The sequence below is a fragment of the Arachis hypogaea genome, chromosome 14, assembly GCF_003086295.3.
Source record: "Arachis hypogaea cultivar Tifrunner chromosome 14, arahy.Tifrunner.gnm2.J5K5, whole genome shotgun sequence".
In the NCBI taxonomy this organism is placed as follows: domain Eukaryota; kingdom Viridiplantae; phylum Streptophyta; class Magnoliopsida; order Fabales; family Fabaceae; genus Arachis; species Arachis hypogaea.
The window spans coordinates 130,187,078-130,198,626 of record NC_092049.1 but is presented as its reverse complement, the minus strand read 5'-3'; the positions used below and the strand labels follow the sequence as shown (position 1 = coordinate 130,198,626).

The 11,549-nt window shown below is 33.0% G+C and overlaps 1 protein-coding gene across 2 annotated transcripts; it reads left to right on the top strand.

Moving 5' to 3' along the window:
* Positions 1 to 3,305: 3,305 nt before the first annotated feature.
* On the top strand, positions 3,306 to 10,388 carry LOC112744155 (uncharacterized). Of its 2 annotated transcripts, none has more exons than XM_025793678.3 (14): positions 3,306 to 3,865; positions 4,450 to 4,508; positions 4,748 to 4,865; positions 5,256 to 5,329; positions 5,993 to 6,061; positions 6,191 to 6,781; positions 6,976 to 7,511; positions 7,665 to 7,729; positions 7,825 to 7,904; positions 8,213 to 8,317; positions 8,639 to 8,778; positions 8,883 to 9,011; positions 9,259 to 9,411; positions 9,662 to 10,388. In XM_025793678.3, the coding sequence occupies exons 1-14, from the start codon at positions 3,679 to 3,681 to the stop codon at positions 9,798 to 9,800; spliced, it is 2,445 nt and encodes an 814-aa protein (XP_025649463.1). In that variant the 5' UTR covers positions 3,306 to 3,678; the 3' UTR covers positions 9,801 to 10,388. The 2 variants fall into 2 exon arrangements, with proteins under 2 accessions (XP_025649463.1, XP_025649462.1); XM_025793677.3 differs by having other exon boundaries at positions 7,665 to 7,747.
* Positions 10,389 to 11,549: the final 1,161 nt, after the last annotated feature.

Sequence of the window (11,549 nt, the reverse complement as noted above, 5' to 3'; positions counted from 1 at the left end):
ACTTTATTAATATGCCTTGGTGATCCATTACTTCACATTTAATTTTCAACACTGATACATAATCTGATTTCATTTTCAAGCTTGATTTTTATATGGCAACGGTGTATAATAATAATAATTTAATTTTATTGTTGATCTTGTCACTATAATTCAAGGGCTATAAGTTATAATTTGGAGATTAGGTAAAAAACATATTAAAAATTTCATAACTCATAAATTACTAACACATAACTTGGTCGTTAGATTTATAACTTGCCCGTTATAATCTGGTTCATTTCGTATTACTCGATAACTGCCACCTATATATTACTCGACCAATAAAATTATACTTTAACCCAAAAAAATTATAATCGGACACAATTATATCTATAAATTAAAATTCGAATAAAATAAATAGAACGTGATCTATTTTAATTAGAAAGAATCTCGGCTATAATAGAATTATTTTTTACTAACGTTATATTCATTTTTTAATAACATTATACCCATTTCTTACTCTTAATAACGTTCTTCTTGAAGCTGACATATACCTCATCTGTTCCAAACAAAGACAAATTCAATTCTAAACAAAACAAATTATACATCAAAACAGACTTATCACACAGAAATAATGATAAATTTGAGTTTTCTTTATATTCATCCTAACACAAAATTATATTATCTAAATTATATATTACTATGTAGATAAAAAAATTCATTTTCATATTTTAATCTTTAAAAGAAATTCGCTTTTATCACGTAATAGTATTTAATTAAATGTTAACAGAAAATGAATAATAATTAATCAATCTCGCCATGTTTATATATATTTCCTTGATAATCAATTCATATATTTTTTATTTTATTAATTAAAAAATAATTTAGATACATAATTAATTAATAATAACTATATTTTTATTTTGTATTAGGAGTGTTTGCTATATAAATAATTTATTTTAATTATATTCTCGTAATGTAGTTATCAGTTTTGTTAATTATTGTTAGAATTTAATTTTGATAAATTAATAATTGTAAAAAAAATTTACACAAATATCTAATTAAGCATTTTCATATAAAAAAAATAATCATTTTCATAATTAATGTGTAAATTATTATCCAAAAAATAAATATAATTGAACGATTTTATACTATTAATATATCAAAATTAAATTTTTATTATTATATTTTTATAAAAATTTAATTTTAGTGTACTGTTAGGTAAAACTATTTTATACATGTATATAATTACATAATACTACATTAGCAAAAATAACCATATTTTATATTGACAATATAAATGGTCATTTAAGAGAACTGTTCCGTCCGTGATGGTTGTGCCAAGCTATGAGAGCTTAGCAAATTGCTCTGGTTGAAAGGGCTATAAGTAAGCTTGATTCAACACCGCGGGTGGAATATCTGCAAAAGATATTCCGACACTCAAGTCAAAAGTAAACAATAATAAAGAAAAGATGAGCTAAGTAGATAAAGAGTGTTGATGAATAAGTTACGTGCGATGTCTTTTGTTTCTTATATAGGATAAGAGTTTGTTGTGCTAATTTCAAGTTCTACGATATTCTCGGTTGGTCCGAGCATATCAAGCTTGGAAATGATACCGTTTTCTTCCGTTTAAGTTGTGTGGTACGTGTCCGAGTTTTCAATGTTTGGTTGCTGAGGTATTAGATACGCATTAAGAACGATTGTGATTGTATTATTGTGTAAAATATTTTACATTGTTAAGACATCAAAATTAAACTTTTTTTATAAAGATATATTTTATCTAAATGATATTTAATAGGTTAAATTACACAGTTGGTCCCTATATTTTTACTGAAATTAGAAATTGATCCCTACACTTTAAAAGTCTGTAATTAGATCCCTGTACAAAATATAATTTTGTAATTAGGTCTTCAATAACGTTCACCGTAAAAAAATGCACATTTATCATAATGTCCTCTTTTTCCTCTTCTTCTTCTTCTTCCTTTTCTTCCTTCTCCTCTCTTTAGCGTTTCTATTCTTCTTCCCCTCATCCCCTCCCTTCTTCCATTTCCTCCACAAATCAACCAAAAAATAGTAACTCAATTTATCACAATAATATAAAAACAGCAACCCAGTTACAACCATCACAACCCAGTTTATCGTCTTCGTCGCCCCTTCTGCTGTGCGCCATGGCTGCTACTTGTGAGGCGCCGTATTCTTCAGGTTGCAGAGCGGTTCATTGGTGGTTTTTTAGTTGGATTAAATCCCTTGGAGAATTTGACGAACGAGATGACAAAGACAGAAAAGGATAGTGGACGTTCTCTAAGGAAACAAAAGAAAATTTTGATGGCCAAGAACGTTATTAACCGTTACAATAACGATGCAATTTTTCAGCCCCTCCACGGTAGCATCTCCGATCGTGTCTCTCTGTCTCTTGTTGTCACTAATTTTTGTTTTTGACCAAACACAAAAATTCTTAACGTCATGTGTTTTTCAAAAGAGTTCTTGTTCCATGGCGAGGCCTGCGAAGTCGCAAGTAACTTCCGACGAAGCCATCTGTAGCTGTTCGAGCTCCGAGGAGGAGGAGTAGGTCAACCAGTAGATCAATGAAGAGGAGGAGGAGGAGCTTGAGGTGGTGGCTCGTCAAGCTAGATCCGATGACGATGAGGAAGCCGGAAATGATAGTCGGCACGATGACGATGAAGATTCCACCACCGCCGAAGATGCTGTGAGCAGTTGAGAGTTGTTGTGTTTAGGGTTGGGGGTGGGGCCGGAGGGTGGCGGGTGGACGGTGGATGGTGGACGGTGGATGGTGGATGGTGGATGGTGGAGGGGTGGAAGGTTGGGTTCGGTGATAATGTAAAGGCAGAACACACAAGACGGTGGACAGTGGGGTGGGGTGCTGTTTTGGAAAGTGAAAAAGTGAGAGTGAGAGAGTTGGAGAAAGTGGGGTGGGTTCAGATAATATAAAAAGTTTTTAGTTATTTTTAAATGGTTAAATTATACAATTAGTCTCTATATTTTCACTAAAATTACAAATTAATCTTTACTGTTAAACATATGCAATTTACATGTTTAAAATAACGAATATGTTGATGAATATTCTGTTAAATCAAAAGTTATTTGAACGGTGAAAACTAAATTATAAAATTTAATTTTATTTAAGGACCAATTACAATCTTTTAAAATGTAAAAACTAATTTATAATTTTAATAAAAATACAGGTCCAATTGTCTAATTTAATCTATTTAATATTTGGTAAATTAAAAAACACTTGCATTCCACTCTCCTTGTAGCGCGTAACCATGGTCATGTCTTAGCGGTCTTTAACCAGTAACCACCTTAGATTCAATCATTCAAGACTTCAAGTCAACACAAACAAGACTTAACCGAGTCTCTCAAAAAAAAAAAAAAAAAAGAAGAAACAAAAGCATCAGTGTATATCAGACAACATAGATCTTCCGTTCTCTGTTTAATACTTTTTTTTTTTTATTATTTTAATTTTTGAGTTTGCTAAATGACACATAATTCTCATTCTCCAACTTGTATTTTACCACATTCTCTCACTCTTACTCTCACTCTCACCAACAAAGATTTTTCACTAATATTTTATTTATTAATCCTCTAATACCCTTTTCCATCACTCTCACTTCCCACCATCTCTATTTCCATGATCTGAAAAACAATTGCCTCAAAATTGCACAACTATATGAAGTTAAAAACATGGCTTTCAATTTGATTCTATGGTATCAACCCAATTTGGTTCTTATTGTTTTTGTGCTCTTTTCATGCTCCTTTTGTGTGTTCTCTTCAACTGATGAAGCTGGTGGCAGTGGCGAAACCTTTACTGTTTCGAGCTTCAGCTACCCTGAGACTAGGCTCAGACCCTTTGATTTGCGTTATATCAGAGGTGAGTGAGTCAATTAGCATTTACCCTTTTGTTTTTATGATCATAATTTTGCTTTTTTTTTTTTTTCTTCTTCTTGTTCGTTTTGCAGTTTGAATTTTAGTGGGTCAGAATTGAAATGTAATATAAAGTTGAATTTGCAACTGTAGGAACCCAATTTTCCTCTATTCTCTCTTTCTGTTAGTTGATTCATCATGATCATTCTTCAGTGATCCCTTTTGTCTTCAATTTACCTATTCTGAAGAGTCTTATACAATTCTCTAATTGAATTTAATCATATTAAGCATGCCTGTTTTTCCATGTTACTGTACTAAGACAGTTAAGAATTATGGAGTTTAGCCTTAACTCATGAAAGTATTTTATCAATTTAGCCTTAACTGTTGACCAAAATTAATTTTGAAAAATAGGATGCAATATTATTTGTTTTGGAAGAACCAGTATTTCTCATTTGATCTATAATTTCTGGGGAATTGAAATGTACGTTTAAGATAGTATTACTTGAGAGTTTAAAGAGTGAGGAGTAACCTTTATTTTTTCTTCAATCCTTCTGATTTGGTGATTTAATTGGTATGTGATACATGCTGCAGTTGACTTGCCGCCATGGTTCTCTGTGCTGTCTATAGCATTGAACTCAAATGTAGACCTTGTAAGTATATTCAGTTCATACTTCTTTGTTGGTAGGAATGATGACTATTAATTGAATTCATTTCATGTTATTCTATTTTGATGTCTTGTCTTATGATGCCTCATATTGTATCGGTTAAAAGTTAAAATGAAATAGCTCTCTGATTATCATAGCTCTCTAAGATACCATCTTACTGTGTGATCGATGGGCTCAGGCATATTTTTTGCCTCTTTCATTTGTTCGTATGCACACTGTTTCAGGATATCTCAAGAATTGAAACGGCTTCACAAAGTATGTTGCCGATCATATGCTTTAGAGATGGAAGTCCTCCACTGCCAGATGCCTTAAACATATCAATGACGAATTCAGCAATCTCAGGTAGGCAACAAAATTGGTTACACTGTTTCTTAAAACCAGACTTCGAGAATGCAAATTCCATCTTAATTTCTCTCTACTCTGAACTTGTATACTTATTTTTAATAATTTTATGAGAAACTGAGAATTTTTCCTTCAGTGTATGGCGATTTCTTTGTTATTAAGTAATGAATGAATGATGAACTAGAAATGTATACTGTTTACTTTTTGGCCTATTGTCGCACACTTGCACATTGCTTTCAAATACTTTGACAGTAGTCCAGCACTTTTTGTATCTCAATCTGTGTTTACCTTCTCGAGCAAAAAGAAAATTAATGAACGACATCTCTTACCTGAACTTTGTGGCGTCAACGTTCCATTATGGTAATGTTTTTTTGTTCCTTTTTCCTTCAGGGATAAATGGTCTTGATGTAGAGCAGTGTTTTCCAATGCAGAAAAATATCACTATGACATTGACAAACAATCAGGTATTTTTGTAGCTCCATTTTACTTATAGCAATATCTTTGATCATAGTCATAGATGCTTATGATGATATCGAATTCCAATTGCTGAGGGGTTGCACTCCTAAAAGCTTAAGTTATTAAGGCACATCATTAGTTTTAAATCAAGTTTCCTGCATGCTCCTCAAACTTGACCTTGTTTGGCTTGAGGAATGGATAATTTGACTTTCATAAGGAAGTGGAGTAGGAATACTCAGCCTCCGAATTGCAGTCATATAGACACTTTAACTGTTAGGTGAAGGCATAAGATTAATTTTATATCTGTAACCCCATTTTATTAGTGGATAAGGGTTAGTTTGTAGGATTACTAGGTGTTCATAACACGCAGCAGAAGCAATAAAGTAATCCATAATGATCTAAATAAAACTTCAATATATATAGACCAAGTAAGCGGACAAGGTTCTTGTGGCGAAGAGAATTGATGATGATGAGCTCGTCCAAGGAGTCATGTGTGCTATAGATCTTGTCCCTCAAGAACTTCTTGGCAGCCACCTCAGTCTTGTCCTTAGGAAGTGTTCCTTTGTAAACAGCTATGGATAAGGATTAGTTTGCAAGGGAGTTACACTTTTCTTTTCATAATATTGATATATCATATGTCATATAATCATGCATGACAAATTATATTTCAGATATCTCCAGGTGTTTGGTACATTGGCCTTTTCAATGGCATTGGACCTACAAGGACACAGTCAAAGATGGTATGATTTATTTTCTAAGTGTCCCCTTACTACAATAAATTCTTTACATATTTTAATTCGACTCATTCTATTTCCCTTAGCTGGGGTTTTGATGCATTCCTTATGAAGAATTATGATCTCTGTCTGTAGATTATCCGAGGTCCGGCATACTCCTTCATTGCTAATATCAGTGTGGAAGCATGCGCAAATTCAATGATGAGGGGGAATTTCTGTAACAGTACAGTATATCCACTCTCATGCACATCTTCCGGTAACTATAATGCTTTGGCGGTTATGGCGAACACGGCAGTAATGGAGAATGTTGTGACCTGCAGGAGTAGTTTTAAAATGTTTTGTGGTCATGAAGGTGTACCAAACTTCTTCTCCTTGGATATAATGAATGTGGCAGAAGAACTTACCTTTACAGTAAAAGATGTCAGATTCAACACTACATCTTTGAATAGCAGTTCTGCTGCAAATGATGTTCATTTAATGTGTTTTGTTCGACACGGTGCAATGCCTTCGGCAACTTTGTATGATTATACCAGTGATTTAAATAAAGTTCCATTGGTTATACATTCTCCACTAATTGGTCGGTGGTACATTAGTATAGTACCTGTCAATCTTACGACGACTCGGGACAGCAATGCTGGAGTTTGCTATTCAATGGTGTCACATCTGCTTCAATGCCCTTTTGGGAAAGGTGGGCCAAATTGTACAATGAATAGCTACATGCTCCAGGTAGAGTTTGCAAGTGTCTCTCTTTGCCTCTGTTTTTGTTTTTGAGCTGTGTCACCTTGATTGTTATCTTTTGAAATGATAATAATAAACTTTTAGAACTCCTTGTGCTATACAATCAGTTCTATATCTTGATGCTTGAAGATAATTACACGCAGGAATGAGTTAATTGATGAGATGAGAATGGTTCTCTGCAGACATTTGTAAGGAGAGGTCCAACCCCGTTTGAATCGTACTACTTACCGGTCAGTGGCGGAGCATCACATGATTCGGCAAACTTCCCTCTCGAGCCACTTTTAAGCAACTCATCATACAATGGACAACCAGATAACATTTGGACTTTCTTTCTTTTGGACATACCTCGCGGTGGAGCCGGAGGAAATATTCATGTTCAGCTTTCCTCGGATGTCAAGATCAATTATGAAATATATGCTCGATTTGGTGGATTGCCGTCGCTTGTTAGCTGGGATTATTATTATGTGAACAAGACAAGGAGAAGTGATTCATCCATGTTTTTCAAGCTCTATGATTCAAGGGATGACAAGGCTGATTTTTATATTATGTATGCTAGAGAAGGAACTTGGGGATTTGGTCTAAGACATGTTAATACCAGCAATGATTCTTTAAAGGGGCCAACTATCATGTCAATTTCGCTTGAACGGTGCCCAAAGCATTGTTCCTCCCACGGCGAATGTAAATTCTCTTTTGATGCTAGCGGATTGACATCATACAGGTTTATTTAAGCCCTTCTCAATCTGTTTTTTCTTTAAATTGCTAAACTGAAACCATAAAATTCCTTGTAATGACCGAGACATTGTATCTTATGCATTTGTTCTCCAACTTACTAAGGAATTTACCATTCTACTTGTTTATTTTCTTGACTCAGCTTCTGCTCTTGTGATCGAAACCATGGAGGCTTTGACTGTAGCATTGAAATTGTAACTCATCAAGGTGCTTGCTTGTATCAAGGTTCAACTATTTGCATTTTCCTTTCCTTTCATTGTAGTGTTATTTTTTATCTGATTCCATGGCTATCGTTTCTGTAGGACATGTTCGACAATCAATTTTTCTCATTGTCTCGAATGCTGCAGCCATACTTCCTGCCTATTGGGCCCTTAGGAAGAAGGTTGTTCTTTCCCATACTCTTGTCAACTCTTTCTTTTCTCCTTCTAGTTTAGATTAACACACAGTTCATAAATAAAAAAAAAAAAAAATTAAAATTAAAGGTTTGACGACTTTGTTCAGTTAGCAATGCTAAAGAACGTCATCAAATCTTTTTGTTCAGTTACATGTTGAGGACAAAGCACTCCTTTTATTTGTGTTGACACGGTGATTTTCTTTTAATTTGAGGATGATTTAAATAAGCAACAAAACAGGTTATTCATTATTATATAGACTTCTGTGTGTTACGAAATCAATAACTTGTTTATGCAGGCATTAGCAGAATGGGTTTTATTCACATCCAGTGGAATTTCAAGTGGACTATATCATGCATGTGATGTTGGTACCTGGTGTGCATTAAGCTATAATGTCCTACAGGTTAGGACTCTGCTGCCAATATTCCTTTGATTCTTTCCGAAAATATATAAAAAGAAAGCTTTTGAAAATGAGACTGGTGCACTGCTCACATTATTGGTACAAGCATCAATAACCTCTTGATTTTCTTAGAAATTTAGTTGTTTTAAGCAATCTGTGTCTCGTTTGGTCTTGAGCCGTTGGAGTCACTTGTAGTTTCCAAATAGGTAATGAATTACCTGGCTTCTGGCTTTACCTCAATGATGTTATCCGTAGATCAAATTATTTTTTCGAATGGATTTGAACTAATCCTTGATGGACTAACTTTCGCTTTACTCGTGTCAGTTCATGGACTTTTGGCTCTCCTTCATGGCTGTGATTAGCACTTTTCTTTATCTTGCTACCATTGATGAAGTATTTAAGAGAGCAATCCACACAGTTATTGCTATCCTTACAGCCCTATTGGCAGCAACAAAAGCAACCAGGTATTTGAACTAGTGGAATAAGAACATGAGAACACGTGCACGCAAAACCCGCTCCCGTTAAAGATGCTTTGCCTTTTTTGTGCTTACTATGTGGAATGATGCAGGTCTTCCAATATTCTTCTTGTTATTGTGATTGGTGCTCTTGGTCTTCTTATTGGATGGTTGATAGAGATCTCAACAAAGTATAGATCCCTTTCAATTCCAGTTCGATTCCCATTGAATTTACATCTCAGGTGAGTCTCCATACTTTGGATAGTAGATTTGTTTCGCGTGCAATTGCTTGGTGCTCAAGGCATGTTTCCCATTAACAAATAATATATCCCATTGCTTCTATTCGGCTTCGTATTCATGAGTGATCACAGATGCGTTTAACTGTTCACCTTGTGTGTGCTTTAAGATTAACATGTGAACATCTTGTGCCGACGGTTGATGAGATTTACTTGTGACTAGAAGAGTACTAATGATGAATTTTCACTGCAGTTTTCAAACCATAAAGACATGGATCATTAGTCTTGTCAGGACACTTCTGAGACGGTACAATTTGGCGTATGCTATGGCCGGTTTTGCTGCATTGGCCATGGCAGCAGTAAGCTGGACACTTGAAACTAGTGAAAACTACTGGTTCTGGCATAGGTATATCAGACTTCAATTTTTATGCACTGTCAACGTAAAACTCTTTTATACTAACATCCAATCAAGTACTATCACATAGATAAAATTTCCTTTTTTAGATAGTTGGCATAGAAACAATTGATCAGATGTCAGTGTAAAAGAGTTTTATACTAACAGTGCATAGAAACTACAACAATAATCTCAACATGTGTTATTTCTTTCTTTCTATCTTCTCTATCTCATGTGTTGCACTCTTTTGAAATGTTTACAGCTTTTGGCATATTACAATATATACATCTTCTTTCTTCTTCCTTTGTTCAAAGGCAAATATTGTGGATAGTGAGAATCATCTACCAGCAAATGGAAACTATGAGCTGACTCATCAGAATTCGCTTCCAAGAAGTGGTTAGAATAACGTATAATCCCTCCGTCCATGAATAATTGTCAGCATTGATAAATTATACATCGGAAAGTTAATATATCTGGTGGTACCTGGAGTCCAGATACATTAACATTTCGATGTACCAAATTTATCAATATAACAGTTATTCTTAAACGGAGAGAGTATGGGATAGTTGTGTAGAAAAGAGAATAAGGTGATCTTTTAAGATCTTAGTATTTTTGTGTTAAGGTGAGTTGGTGGCACAAAAATTTGTGGCTGCCTCTATTAGATAAGAGGAATATATATATATATAGCTGCTGACTTGAAATCATTCTAGGAGTGTGACTTGTGAGTTCTGAGGCCAATAACAGTGATTAAAGCAAAGAAAAGTGTCATGTAAATTCTCTTCAGCATAAGGTTTGTTTTCTATCATTCTTTTATAGGATATAATACAAGCAAGGGATAATTTTTTGTAAAATGGGATTTGTTCATATGATGTGATTATTATTCAGGACATAAATTGTCTTTGAATTGTATAAGATTAAAGCAATTGTGTAAGAGGTGTAGTATGAAACTTCATGCTAAGTGTCTCAATCAACTAGTGTTCTATGTGTTCTATTTAACTCTTCACTAAATGTTTATAATAATGTTATTATATCTCAGCTTAGTTAGAATGTAAGGCTCTCAAATATGAAATATTCAACTTGATATTAAGATGTGCGCAATCAGTTGAGATAATTTTCAAAAGAAGTATTAGATTACTTTTAATGTCAAATTTAATTGAGATAGGGAGGGAAATTATTTTTGTAAATTACAAATTAGTTTTCATATTCTTTGAATACATTAAATGTAAAATTTGGGAAAATATTATTTTAGTCCCAATTATTTGGAATAAACATCAATGTCGTTGTTAACTTTTTTTTTCCGTCTTATTTCAAATTATTTGAAACCTGACTTAATATTATTATCCTTACAGTTAAATGCAAAATAACTACCAATGTATTTTGTGAACAAACTTTAATGATATAAGTACTAGTGTATTAACAGGTACAAATTTGACTATTAATTTATTTTTATTTATTAAATATATACAAGATAATAAATTTGAGATTACTATATATAGCTAAGGTGTTTTATGTTCAAATTTTAGAAATTATAAAAAACTATTTTTTTATGAATATATATGTCAAAGAATATTTTAGAAACAAAATTATATGCACCAAAACCTTATCAATTCCCATAATATAAGGTAAATATAATTGTGTGAACAAATTCAAAAAAATTAATTTAAATTTATATAGTTTTAAAAAAATTAAAGTAAAAAAATTAAATGATAAAAATTGAGAATATTATAGATTTCTTCTCCTCTTTTCATCGTGTTACTATCTTAGGAAAAATTTAAGTTCTTCCATGGATTACAACGTGTTCACTACAATGTTATAGTCTTTAAAAAACTCTAATTAGAAATAGAAACAGACCAACCAAATCCATGGGCGTTGAACAACTTTCTTATCAACCAATTATATTGCTCACCCTCCAAATTCCAAATAAAAAAGCTGCCTAATAAATTCTTTAACAGTAAAATATTTGCTTAAGTATTATATTACTTAGTGAAAAATGATACTAAATTTGCTTCTAACTTGTGACAAAATTAAATGCTTCCTCAAATATTTAAATACAGCCAAAAGCAACAAAATACATTTCATATTTATGAATGAATGAGTTTATTATCGTCAATATTATAAAAAATTAAATAAATCTAACTTATTCCAAAAAT